At 42.1% G+C, this 14,655-nt stretch overlaps 1 protein-coding gene across 1 annotated transcript in view; it reads left to right on the top strand.

Annotated features, from left to right (window-relative positions):
* The window catches only part of Cacna1e (calcium voltage-gated channel subunit alpha1 E), a 452,501-nt gene that overhangs the window by 362,030 nt on the left and 75,816 nt on the right, over positions 1 to 14,655 (top strand). The window contains exons 10-13 of the mRNA XM_051186002.1: positions 7,579 to 7,694; positions 11,834 to 11,887; positions 12,532 to 12,621; positions 13,903 to 14,112. Coding sequence (XP_051041959.1) covers positions 7,579 to 7,694; positions 11,834 to 11,887; positions 12,532 to 12,621; positions 13,903 to 14,112 — 470 coding nt within the window. The remainder of the gene's footprint in view (positions 1 to 7,578; positions 7,695 to 11,833; positions 11,888 to 12,531; positions 12,622 to 13,902; positions 14,113 to 14,655) is intronic.

Genomic DNA, 14,655 nt, shown 5'->3' with positions numbered 1-14,655 from the left:
TCCTTTAAAAGTTCAGATGTTTTATCCAAAGAAACTGAGAATACTGAGATATTCAAAGGGCCACTCTTCAATATTTCAAATTCCACCAAAAATTTAGTGATGGGTGTCTGGTCTCTAAGTCAGGTCAAGGTCATATGTTCATACCTTGTGACAGAGTCATTTGAGGGATCCCTTGAACTCTACTAAAGAGGAGACAATACTCAGATCCTCATGGGAAGGATCAACAGAAAGGACAGCTGACCTTTCTCAGGCCTGACTACCTACATGTTCAGGGTCTGATGGTCATGAAAGATATTCAAGGCTGAGTGGGCATGTAAAAGGTAATTCAATTATAAATTGTGGTCTGTGTCTTTATTAATCCAACACAGAAATTGACTTCTGTTGACTCAAATGAAGAGCTTTAAAGGCAGAAAAGAAAACAAACATAGAAAACCAGTTTTTATATTCTCATTTTCCTCAAACTTGAGCTGAAATAAAAATCCATTTTGTGGATTCTAAACATTGACTTCTCCCAGCAGGGGAAGTGGGGAAGACAGCCAAGGCATGGTGGAGACTAATTATCCTGACTTGGGAGGGTGACACTTTGAATTCTAACTCTTTCTTTTAGTTATCTTGGGCAAATAACCTTCCTATACTTTCCAGGGAGTTTACAAAGATAACACACAAAAATGATTTTTAAACCAGAGACATAAGTGTATTATATGACCATTAACTACAATATTTTATTTTTATACCATATTTTTATTCCATATATTTTTATGGAATCTACTTTAACACCAGGTACTTAGTTAAAATTCTTAGATTCTCTTGGGATGTGATTCCATTCAGGCCCTGCTTGGCCTCCTGGAGTCTACAGACTAGCAGAAATGAAAATAGATGTAAATAATTTTTGTTATCTTTTCTAACATTATTTTAATGTAAATATTAGAAATACAGAGTTGAGTTGCTTCAATGATTATGTGTGCATGCACATGGGTGATCTGGGTTTTTTTTTGTACTCATGTATGTGAGTGCCAATGAGAAAAACAAAACACAGAGAAAACCACTTAATAATCCATACTGCCTTTCCACTTCCTAAGTGATTTAGCTTCCTGGGTGGGTGATGAGGGGCCTGCATCCTTGGCTTCCATTTATTCAAGGGGTGTTTGACAAAGGCTGAGCTGTATTTGTGTGGCTCTGGGCCAATATGACCCAACTAGGAGACTAGGCAGAAGAGAGACATACCTAAACTGCAGAGAAAAGGGAAGCCAGCCAGAGAGACAAGAGGGCAAGAAAATTCCAGATCATGGGGAAGCCAGACAGGGAGTTGTAGGCTCAGCCTGCTGAAAATTAAACTTCACCATGATAGTAGAAGCCAAAAAGAGGTGACATTGTATGAGCTATGTGCATTAATTCTACAGAAACTATGGTTCAGAAAATGCTATCTGTGTGCTAGAGTTCCAACACTTCATCTGGTTCCCTTAGGTATGTGCAATGATCAAGTTCTTCTTTATTGCAACCTTTGTATCCAGGGCTGTGGTATTGGTATGGTCACTGAAAAGTTGCCTTGGGTGCTTTGAATTCATTGAATACATACTATGTATCAGGCCTATTCTAATCCAGGAGGATAGAAAGTTGAGGAAAATGCAGACCATTTTTACTAAATGTTCCTCTGGCTCAGTGTGGAGGCACACACCATTCTTCCTACACATGAGAGACAGAGGAGGTGGATCAGGAATTCAAGGCCCGCCTTGGCTGTATTAGTAAGTTTAAAGTCGGCCTGGGCTAAAATAAGTGAGTTCAACATAAAACAGAAAGAAGGTGGGATTTAGAATATGAGTTATGAGTCTTTCCTGTGCTTCTCTGGCCTTGAACTCTTGACATTTCAAATAGCTACTTGATACCCTTTAGATCTAGTTTTCTGAGTCAGATAATAAAAACACTTGTACTGTTTGCCCCATACACTCAATGATATTCCTGTTCCTTTGATGAGATTCTACTGAGATTCCCCTTGGACATGATCTTAGTCAAAATACTACTTCAGGTTGATTTTTTTTCCCTGCCCTGTACCCAGAGCTAGTTGGAAATTCAAGACATAAGCATATGTGGAAATATGAAAGAGAAAGAGACGCTAACTGGCAATACCCAACCAAGTGGTCCACCATGGAAGAACTTGAACTCACTGAGTAGCCAGGCCTGGGTTCTTACACCAGCTCCATGTAATCCACCATATAAACAAACTGAAAAAGAAAAACCACATGAGCATCTCATTAGATGCGGGAAAAGCCTTCAACAAAATCCAACCCCCTTTCATGATAAAGGTCTTGGAGAGATCCCGGATAATGGGAACATAACTAAACATAATAAAGGCAATATACAGTAAACCAACAGCCAACATCTAACTAAATGGAGAGAAGTTTAATACTATTCCTCTAAAATCAGGAAGAAGACAAGGGTGCCCCTTCTCTCCATGTCTCTTCAATATTGTACTTGAAGTTATAGCTAGAACAATAAGATAGCAAAAGGAGATCAAGGGGATATAAATTGGTGAGGAAGAAATCAAACTTTCACTATTTGCAGATGATATAATAGTTTATATAAGTGAGCTGAAATACTCTGCCAGGGAACTCCTACAGCTGATAAACTGATAAACACCTTCAGCAAAGTGACAGGATACAAGATTAATTTTAAAAAATCAGTAGTCCTACTATATACAGATGATAAGGGGGCTGAGAAAGAAATCAAAGAACCATCACCCTTTACAATAGCCACAAACAACATAAAATATCTTGGGGTAACACTAACCAAACAAGTGAAAGACATATATAGCAAGAACTTTTGCATCTTTAAAGAAAGAAATTAAAGAAGATACCAGAAAATAGGAAAATACCCCATGCTCTTGGATGGGTAGGATAAACATAGTAAAAACACCAATCTTGTCAAAAGCAATCTACAGATTCAAAGCAATCCCCATCAAAATCCAAGCACAAGTCTTCACTAACCTTGAAAGGATAATACTCAACTTTATATGGAAAAACAAAAGACCCAGGATAGCCAAAACAACCCTGTATAATAAAGGAACTTCAGGAGGCATCACCATCCCTGACTTCAAGCTCTATTACAGAGCTATAGTCCTGAAAACAGCTTGGTATCAGCACAAAAATAGACAGAGAGACCAATGAAATTGAATAGAAAATCCTGATATTAACCCACACACCTATGAACACCTGATTTTCGACAAAACGGCTAAAGTTATACAATGGAAGGAGAAAAGCATCTTCAACAAATGGTGCTGGCACAAATGGATGATGGTGTGTAGAAGACTGCAGATAGACCCATGTCTATTGCCATGCACAAAACTTAAGTGCAAATGGATCAAAGATCTCAACATAAATTCAGCCATACTGAACCTCTTAGAAGAGAAAGTGGGAGGTACCCTTGAATGAACTGGTACAGGAGACCGCTTCCTGAACATAACAACAGTGGTACAGACACTGAGATTGACAATTAATATATGGAACCTCCTGAAACTGAGAAGTTTCTGTAAGGCAAGATCAAACGGCAGCCCACAGACTGGGAAAAGATCTTCACCAACCCCACATCTGACAGAGGGCTGATTTCCAAAATATACAAAGAACTCAAGAAACTAGTCACCAAAACAGCAAATAATTCAATTTAAAAGTGGGGACAGGACTGAATAGAGAATTCTCAATAGAGAAATCCAAAATGGCTGAAAAACACTTAAAGTATTCAACATCCTTAGCTATCAGGGAAATGCAAATCAAAACAACTCTGAGATACCCTCTTACTCCTGTTAGAATGGCTAAAATCAGAAATAGCAATGGCAGTTTATGCTGGAGAGGATGTGGAGAGAAGGGAACATTCCTCCACTGCTGATGGGAGTGCACACTTGTACAGCCATTTTGGAGATCAGTTCCTCAGGAAAATGGGAATCAGTCTACCACAGGACCTGGCAATTCCACTCTTAGGCATATACCCAAATGATCCACATCCATGCAATAAAGACATCTGTTTGACTATGTTCATAGCAGCATTATTGTAACAGCAAGAACCTGGAAGCAACCCAGATACCCCTCAAATGAAGAATGGATAAAGAAGATGTGGTACATTTACTCAGTGGAATACTACTCAATGGAAAAAAGCAATAGAATCTTATAATTTGCAAGCAAATGGATGCAACTTGAAGAATACACCCTGAGTGAAGTAATCCAGTCACAAAAAGAGGAACATGGTATGTACTCACTCATATATGAATTTTAGACATAGAGCAAAGAATCGCCAGTCTACAATTCACACCGCCAGAGAAGCTAGGATACAAGGAAGACCCTAAGAGATTCATACAAGGTCCCCCATAGAAGGGGAAAGGGACAAGATCACATGAGCATATTGGGAGCGGGGAACATAGTGAGTGGAGAGGGAGTTAGAAAGAGGAAAGGGAGAAGAGGAGAGGTGAGGAGAATATGAGGATTGAGTCAGGGGATGAATAGACAGACCAAGAAAAGAGATACTGTAGAAGAGGGAACCATTATAGGTTTAAAGGGAAAACTGACACTAGAGAAATGTCCAAAGAGCTACAAGAATAACTCCAACTAACAATCTGAGCAATAGTGGAGAGGCTACCCTAAATGCCATCCTAGAGCCCTCATCTAGTAGTTGATGGAAACAGAAGCAGACACCATCAGCTAAACACTGAGCCGAACTCCTGGAATCCAGTTGCAGAGACGAAGGAGTGATGAGCAAAGGGGTCAAGACCAGGCTACAGAAACCCACAGAGATAGCTGACCTGAATAAGGGGGAGCTTATGGACCCCCAGCCTGATAGCATTGGATAAACCCAGACTCCCTGAACATGGGTCTCAATTAGAAGGCCTAGACAGTCTAAGGATATTGCGGTTAAATAAGGATCAGGATAAACAAATAAGCCGAATAGATGTTTATTCAGGGAGAAATAACTTACAACCTAGACAGATGAACACCAGCAAGTTCCACCGGATGCTCCCCTCTCCAAGACCCACCAGCAAGAGAGTGTTCCCTGGCTCCTCCTCAGACCTCCTTCCACAAGTCACTTCCGCCCCTGGCTCCACCCCCCAATGGGCGTGGTCAGTGCTACAGAAGGAGACAAAGTGAATATCCCACTACATAAGGAACCTCTGATAGTGGAACCAAGATGTATCTCTGGTGCACAAAGGGACTTTAGGAGCACATTCCCCATGGAGGGATACTCCCTTAACCTAGAGGCAGGAGGCAGGGCCTAGGCCCTATTCCAAATGACTTAACAGATTTTGATGATCCCTCCTGAAAGGCCTCACCCTCCCTGTGGAGTAGGCGGGGAATGGGATTGGAGGGGCCTCGGGGGACATGGGAGGATGGGAGTGTGAGGGAACTGGGATTGATATGTAAAATAAGAAATAATAATAATATAAAAAATAAATCAAGTGGCATAACTTAAATTGAAACTGAAAATTCCTATGTTCTGCCAACTTTTCAGAACAGCTGTAACCATTGAAAGTACAACATGTATGAAGGGGCTTACTGGATTAAAAGATACTTTATCAATGCTATTTATCATGGTTCTTATTTGGGGTTTAGAAGTTTAAGATAACCACAATCCTTTTAAACAATGAATAATAGCATGAAATACATGAAGTGAAGGAAGAGACATGGCTCGTTGAGAAACCAAGTAGGTACCATTTCAGAGGTCCAGGCAGGGAAGATGAGGTCTAGGTTAGAGGCAGTAAGGATGGAAGAAAGAGTGGATTCAAGTACTATTTTGATTGTAGAATCAATACTAATTAGCCAGGAGGAATGGAAAGAATCAAAGAACCAAAGGTAAGAACATTGATGGGTAGTGATGCTATGAATTACTTAGTCCACTAATACTTCTTAATTGTTGAAATTCAGAAAAGAACAAGAAGCATCCCGACCTTGAGTTCCATGAGTAAGACCTCCCCACTACTTCTAGGTCACTCTCCACTTTTACTTCTTCTGTTCCTTCGTAATACCTTTAGGGACTCACTGCCTCTTTAGTCAAGCATATGCCTTTCAAGTTGACCACAACCATTGTGAGTGGGTTCTATACCCAAGGAAAACAGCTCAGTATTGATAAGAAGTTCAATCAAAGTATAAGCAGGCATCTTTCTGTACCATGTTATACCAGCATTCCATCCCCTCTGCCCCATCCCTGGCTCAGTCCCTGGATCATTTCCTCCTCCCCAGACAGATGTTAGGGAACAGCTGGTAGGACTCACAGCAGCGGCTGCACTCCCTTTCTATCTGGAAATGGTTCTTTATTTCTGGTATCACCTTGAGTAAAGCTTCCAACCATGCTCCTATGCCACTACAGTAGCAAGGGGTAGCTGTCCTGGAAGGGTAGTGATTAGGAAGGCAGTGGTAGAGGTGGTGTCTGGAAAAGCCCAATAGCAATGACTGATTCTTTCCTATTTGATAACCTATTGGATAAGCTCAGCTTTTTCTCTACAAAGTAAGATCTACATACTCCTCTGCCCTTCCTTTCCCTCTCTTATCTATCTCCTCCTCATCATGGAGCTTAAGACTTTATGTCTTTGTGTGTGCATGCCTATGGAAGTCAGAGATAAACCTTGGGCATCAATACTTGAGACAGGACCTGACATTGACTTTGAGCTAGGCTAGCTGGTCTAGAGATCTACCTGAAGACAGCTAGACTGCTCCATTTCCCCTATTGCTGAGGTCACAAGTGCATGTCACCATGCCTGGCTTTTGAGTTCTAAGGGGTCAAGCTGAGGGTCTCATGCTTGTGTATCAAGCACTTTACCAACTGTACTGTAGCCCCAGCTCTAAGATTTAGCCTTTTTAAAGAATGCTAGAGAGTAGCTTTCTTCCTCTACCTGCCCCTGGCTCTTCCCTTACTCTTGACCCTCACTTTGGCTTTCCCTCATTCTTACCACCCTCTGCCTCAATTCCCATTGTATTTTTTCTGGAGCCAGGTCCTAGCTCCTGTCTTTTCCTTTCTTATTTATTAATAAATTGTCCACTGCATAAATGGACACCAGCCATTAGAAGCCCTTTGGCCTTCAGTGGTATTCCATATTGAACACCATAGTATACTGAACATCATGGCAGCATAGCTTCATGATTTGACCTTGGATCCTTGCAAGTTACTGTACTTTTTAAGCCTTAATTGCTTCCTCTGTATTGTATTAGAGCCTTGTGAGGATTAGATGAACTGGTGGGCCTGAGACTGGCATACACTTGTTGGTGAATATGCCTTAGTCACTTACCAAAAGCATGAAGGAAAGCAATGTCTTTGGGAGGTTTAAGGATTCTGTGTGGCTAAAGACATGGACTTTGGCATTTTGAAGCAGTTTGCCACATAGTGAAAGAAGCTCTTTTTAGTACAGGGAAAAGGGTAGGGAGGCCTCCTGTCTGAGGTGGAATGAAACTCCCTTCTGTAGAATCCTAGAGGGAGATAATGTCGCAGCTTGCATAAAGGGAAAGTAGAAGCGGCGTGAGCAGAAACTATCAAATACTTGTTCTTGCTTCACCCCTCTCTTCATCATAGCATTGTGCAAATTCAGGGGACTGTTCTTGTTGTCCACAGGGAATTTGCCAAAGAAAGAGAGAGAGTGGAGAACCGAAGAGCATTCATGAAGCTTCGGCGCCAGCAACAGATCGAGCGAGAGTTGAATGGCTACCGTGCCTGGATAGACAAAGCAGGTATGTCTTGACATTAGGGGACTGGTGGGCAACTGTCCATGCATAGTTGACCATCCTTGCCCAGTGCCTCCAAGACTCCCATCCTGCCATGGGCAGACGAGAGAGCAGAGAGAACCACCGAGAGCCCTGAGAGTGTTCAGGTTCCTGTTCAGTTTTGAGGTCTTCTAGGGTCTGACTTTCCCTTTATCAGCTAATCACCTGCCACAGAGCAAGAGGTATCTCACTGAACTCAGTAAAGGAGAACAAAATCCAATCCTTAGGAAATGTTGGTTTGGTGATACTCTATGCTATGCCTCACCCTATGCCTGATAATCTATGGATTCAGCAGATATGAACTGAGTGCTTACTTGGTCCCAGGAACTCAGAGTACAGAGTTGAGCCAAACAGACCACCATGACTCCAAAGCTCATATCTCCTGGAACTCATTCTTGTAGAGTTGGGAAGGAAGAAATAAACAAAGTAATTAACAAGTCACAAGAAGGCGATGAAACAGAGCACGCAGGGGGAGGTTATGCGACAGCATCCCACAAAAGTGTTCAGCATGGGCTTGTTTGTATAGGAACTTGGAGGAGATGAGGAATTGTCCTTGGGAAGAACTGGAAGAGAGGAATCATAAAGGAAAAGCCTATTTAAGGGATTGGCCACAGCTGCTCCATCAGCAAAAGGAAAGAGAACAAGGCAGGAGTGGCAGGAGGCAGTATGAAGGCAGTCTCAGATGAGTCACAGCAGTTATGTGTGTGAACCGATGGGTCACAGGGCTTTCTAGTAAGCAGAGGTGCTGTGACTTGGAATTTTAAAGGAACATATGTTTGCAGTACTGGAATTAGACAATAGAGAACAGGACCAGAGACAGGAAAGAGATGAGTATAGGGACCCTTGCAGCTATTCAGACAGGAGATAAGAGTGAGGACAGGTTTTCGGTCATCTGATACCCGAGCCATCTTTACTGCTCACTCATGAGAATAGTTTGGGCCCAGCTATAGGAATGGGACCAGACCTACCACAATGGCATTAATTCAGAGCCACCAGACTCAAGGTGGGTCAGGTGCTTATGAGAGGCATCAGTCATTTAGTAGCTGACAATAAAAAGGAAGCATTTGCTTTTATTTTAAAGACTGGATTGCTTCGGTGTTAAATATCTTCATTTTCCTCCAGAGCAAAGAGTGATTTTTAATAATGATGATGATAATAATAATAATAATAATAATAATAAACTTCTATGTGACAATCAACATCTTTCTCTATTCTTAATAGAAAGCCAACCACCTTGATTTGATGCTTAATTCTGTGAGCCTCATTCTTCCATAGGAACTTGCAGTGATACAATTACACTTAGTGTGACCACCATCACTCCAAAGCAATATTTAAGTTCAGGAGTCAACTTTTGATTATCTGAGGGCTGAGAAGGGACATATATGATTAAAAGCCAGACACATACTCCCTGTTTTAGACATCTGAATTTCCTGTCATCCCTGGAGGCAGGAGCTATGCTGTTAATTGTGTATCTATTTTGTCCCTTTCTCCTCCAAGCCTATTGAGTAGGGGTGAGGGAAATAAAAATCTCATCTACCCCTTTCCAGAATGGTAAGACTTCCTTACCATGGGAAGGCCAGCTGAATTGCCTCCAGGCCAGACAACCTGCTTGAAGTTTCCAACTGTCCTTGGCATCCTCAGTAGTGAAGCCATCTGACAAACTGCTGTGTGTGCTGGCAGCAAACCCAGGGAAGACTTTACCCAGAGCTGATCATGACCCCCCTCCCCAGGGTCAGGTGCCATGGAATGCTGTTCTTTTGTAGTGTGCTTTTGCAGTGCTTGAAAAATTCCACCTTTTCCCTGCCTTCCAATAGCCAGTCCTCTCCCTCCACTAAGAAAAAAGGCACACTGCAAAGTCAAATTGTGCTTCCTGGCCCTTCCCTTTACAAGTGGAGCGTGAGTGAATCAGAGACATATGGGTTACATTTCCCTGGAAAGACACTCAAGTTCGAAAGCAAACTTGGCAAAAGGCATTGGTGGGGGAAGGGTGGTTTTAGCACATCCAGAGCCCTTGAAGTGCTTCTCCAAAATCCCTCATCAGCCCTACAAGTCTTCTGTCTGTCTGGGGAGCTCTCAGATCTGCCCATTTCAAAGTCAGGCACTATGCATAGCAAAAGTGACTTCTGACTAAGGTAATTAAGTTTGATATGAGATGGTTTATAAGGGTTTTAATTCTACGATGATACCCTACATATGTGCTATAAAGGGTCTCAAAAACCATGTATGTCTGCATGAAGGAGAACTGCACCTGTAACACTTCACCTGTTAATGTGCAATTTCACCAGAGGCTGTACTTGAAAACCTAAGCTAAACATTTATGATATGCTATAATTGCTATCCTGCACAGTAATGTCCAAACCTCAGAATGTTTCCTGGGAAACACATTCTATATGCTCTCAATTTTATATGAAGGTAGAATTACACTAATGGCTTTACCCTTTTCTACTTGTCTATAAGTGCTTGTCTACTTGTTACAAGTGCTTAAATTAAACCATTGCTTAATAAGGTCTGCTACAAGCTTTTCCCCAACAGCTTGGGTCTTTGAGAATTATTGTCAAGCTTCCATAGGCTATAGTAGGGTACAGCTCAAAACTTAACCCCATCACACTTAGAGGGGCACCTTGGGACTCAGCAGACATAGGACAGAAAGGTTGGTACCGTTGAAGGGGATGTTGGTGAGGTTTACTCATATAAGTCTTAGTACAAATAATTCTCATCAGGTCATGACACCTCACTGAAGAGAGGGAGCCTGGGAAAAGAGACTCTAGGAATCACATGATCTCTTTACATACCAGCAAGGGATTGTATGTTTGGCACCAATGGATTCTTAATTTTCTTGCACCAGCTGTAGATTCAAGAATCCATTCTGACACTAAACATTACCTGAAGGTAATATATACCTTACAGATTAAAGCCTTAGTCCCATAAGGCTATCCCCACTTTATAAGCCAGAAAGCGGGGTCCCACCCAGGTGGGTCCCAATTATGCCTGGCCAAATATACATTTGGAAGTTCTATGATTCATTTCTCTTATAAATTCAGTAATTTTTTTTAAAGAAGAACAACTTCTGGACACCAGGAAAAGGATACTTACTATAAATTATACAACTCAGAAACAGTGTAGGCCATGGATACACAGGATAACATAAGGATGAGGTTCACCAGCCTCCAAGCACACAAAAGTGTTCACTGACCCAGAAACCCTCTAAGTCCATTGTTTGGGAAATTTGTGGGGGTTTCCTTAATTGACAACTGGGATTAAATTGTTGGTCATCAGCAATAGCACTGTGACTCTAGGCTCTCCTCTCTTCCTCAAAGGTAGGGATGGAGTATAAAAATTCTACCTCTCTGATCATGTGGTTGAGGTTTTCTGTCTACCAACTGCTATCCTTAAGTTATCCAGGGCCCTATCCTGCCATGAGTCATCTCATTAACATACAAAAGACAGCTCTGTGCCGGGAACGGGCACAAAATCCATATATATATATATCACAGGGATGAATTCAGAATTTGCCCATATATATATATATATATATATATATATATATATATATATATATGGTGAAGACATAAAGACACATATCATAAGCCCTGCATTTTCTCTGGGGACACTTGGGCTCTTCCATTGTCCTTGCCTTAGAGACATGACCACGTGTGAGTCAAAACATGGCCTTACTTTCCTGTATGAGGGGACAGATGCTGTGGTCTGGGAGAGATGAAGAAGGAAGTACTTTCTGAGGGATTATGAAAGAAAGAAACCCGGGTAGAAAAGACAAAAAAAAAAAAAATTGTGTTCACTCTTATAAACTTAGAAAATTTTAACAAAAAAAATACCTCTTCCTCCACCCCCTGTAAAGCATCAGTTGTAGTAGCCCTGAACTTGGTCAGCATTCCTTGTGAGCTCCTCTCTGCACACCCTCCTCCTTGTTCTGCAGCCTGTGCTCCTGGTGAGGCTCCATTTCTCTCCATGCTGGTGCCCACGATGTGCTCTGAACTCATTTTATTCTCTCCATGTTTCCTTAAGTCAGAGCTGTCCCGGAGGGTTTTCATTTTGCACAATAATTTGGCATTTAGAGATAATTTACTAAATCATTTGTTTCCACACAGAGGAAGTCATGCTTGCCGAAGAAAATAAAAACGCTGGAACATCAGCCTTGGAAGGTAAGAAAGTGCTGTGAGCTGTGCTTCCTTAGCATTTGCCCTCTTAGGCGGTGGCAATCTTTCCTGATCAAAGAGGAGAAAGAAAGAAGAGGGGGGCGCACTGGGATTTGAAGCACAAGTCTCTCCATGATAAAAATCCCTCATGCTTTTAAACGATGAGAATTGAGTCACAGATTTAAATGCCTTTTAAAATGATGGAAATGAAACCCAAGAGTTGCATTGTTCCAGGGCATGTGATTGAGTTCAATGAAAAGACCATCATACAACTGATGGTCTATGAAGGGATCTTCTTTTAAACTGTATGGGGATCATCTTGGGACCACTTTCATTACCGGGAAGTACCATTGTTTATGAAGAGACAGAACAAATAGATAAGGAGTATTTATTTACCTACTGCATTTAGATTTAGATAAACTCCAACTGGGATTCAAAGCCTATAAACATCTGCAGGTGCTGGCAAGCGCAGCGATACCTGCCATTCTGTAGACTTCAGGTTCCTATCACCCTGGTTCCAGTATTAAAGGCCATCACCTGTGTCACAGGCCCCTTGCACAAGGCCTCTTGCCCACAGCCCTCAAAGTTTTGTCCAGGATGATCTGGGTGTACTTATGGCCTCTCACTGGCCTTCCCCTTCCCTGGCGTAGTGCTTCGAAGGGCAACCATCAAAAGGAGCCGGACGGAGGCCATGACCCGAGACTCCAGCGATGAGCACTGCGTTGATATCTCTTCTGTGGGTGAGTGATCCAGTTAGATCTTCTTTTACTTCTCTGGATCTCCCATGAAAATGAAGATCCTGTCTTTTGAGAAGATCCACAAGGAGGAAAAAGAACCCAAAGGATCCTGAATGTAGGGATGTAATTTAGGGAAGGCATGGGAGTCTAATCTAGATGACAATGATTTACAGAAAAGACAAAAGGACCAGGGGATGCTGTGTACATGAAACTTGGGGCTTAGGGTTCTTCAAGTGTGACAGGTGGATCTCATTTACAGATGTGTCCTTTCTCTCTTGGGTGTGACAGTGAGAACCCACGTTGGGGATACAGGTTGAGTATCCCTAATCTAAAAATCCTAAATCTGAGCTGCTCCATTATTAGACATAAACAAACAAACAAATAATATTGTGGCACCACAAGTGGAAAATTCCATAGCACGAAACTTTGGTTTCTCCCACAAAGTTATTTAAAATATTGTATAAAGCTACCTTCAGTCTATGCATATGAGATATATCTGAAACATAAATGGATTTGGTTTGTAGACATGTGATCCCACCTCCAAGATACTTTATCATGTGCAGCTGATGGTGCAGTCACTAAAATAATAATCTGAACTGTGTCTGATCTATATGTTTTGGATAAGGGATACTCAACCCCTATTTTTCAAGGATCCTCAGGACCTATTTCTTCTAGTGACCCACCCTGGAGAACTTGAAGCCATTTGCTTAAGCAGAGTAGCACTTCCATCACGTGACATTGAAACTAATTCCTTTTAACAACCCACTGATGTGACTACAGTTCAATCCTAGCTTCTCTTACAGATTCTGGTTCTTGACAGGTTTCTTCCTCCCCAGACAAAGGGCAAGATCTCACTCACTCCATCCTAAAAAGCAGAAGAGACTTACAAAGCCCATTGCTGCTTTATGTTGCCAGTGGCAGAAATATCACAAATGCAGCAGAAGGATTCCGGTGTCTGAAGCATATTTAAAGGGAAAGAAAGGACAGAGAGAAGCCTGCTCTCTTACAGATATAAACATGATCCTGTTAGGATTCAGGATGCTGGGTGTCTGCTTGGGAATCTTTCAGTTTCCTAGGACTTGAAAGTGCCTGGAGAGGAAAAGCAGGGTCCCTCCCTGTGGAAATTACTTAGCCCATAACATAGGGGTTGCCCAGGTCTGCAATGTGACCATCACCTTGTCCTGGTACTCAAGCTGTCCAACTTGCCCTGTGGATGCCACCTGATCGTGGAAGGCAAGCATGGGATATTTTGTAGTCTCATTCTTCCTCATTTCCCTTCCTTAGGCACGCCTCTTGCCAGAGCCAGTATCAAGAGCACAAAGGTAGACGGAGCCTCCTATTTCCGGCACAAGGAACGGCTTCTACGTATCTCTATCCGCCACATGGTCAAATCCCAAGTGTTTTACTGGATCGTCCTGAGTGTTGTGGCTCTCAATACTGCCTGTGTGGCCATTGTTCATCACAACCAGCCCCAGTGGCTCACTCACCTCCTCTGTAAGTGAACAGCAACTTCTATCCCCTCAAATGGGTGGCTTGATTTTATGTAATAATGACTGAAGGGACCTAAAACATGCTAACTGTACACACTAAAGGAAACCAGAGCTTCTGGAAGTGGTATGGATTATCAAACAACTGCTCCTAGCCTTCATTGTCTGCTGGGTAAATACTTGCTACTGATGAGTTAACACGTTAATGTACTGTAGGTCCTACAAGTTTCTTATAGAGGTTCAGTGGTACAAAGAATTTGAGTCCCTGAAAGCTGGGGGAGAAAGTCCTGGGAACAATGGATACATCAAATGAATCAAAATAGGAATATATAAATCTAATCTGAACATGACTATCTCTGGGTGTCATGGATGGCCAGGGGACTGTTATGTATAAATGCATAGATAAGGATACCTAGCTTCTTTAGTCAAGCCACAGCAGAGACCTTTCTTCTCTGAGGGCCACCCTCTACTTGAGGGCCAATGATAATCACCCTCCTATTGATAAAGGGTAACTATTGGTTGGGCCAGGGGCTCATCCCAGCTCGGAGTG

Source organism: Phodopus roborovskii, unplaced genomic scaffold (genome assembly GCF_943737965.1).
Source record: "Phodopus roborovskii unplaced genomic scaffold, PHOROB, whole genome shotgun sequence".
Classification (NCBI taxonomy): domain Eukaryota; kingdom Metazoa; phylum Chordata; class Mammalia; order Rodentia; family Cricetidae; genus Phodopus; species Phodopus roborovskii.
This window is presented reverse-complemented; position numbering and strand designations above follow the sequence as displayed.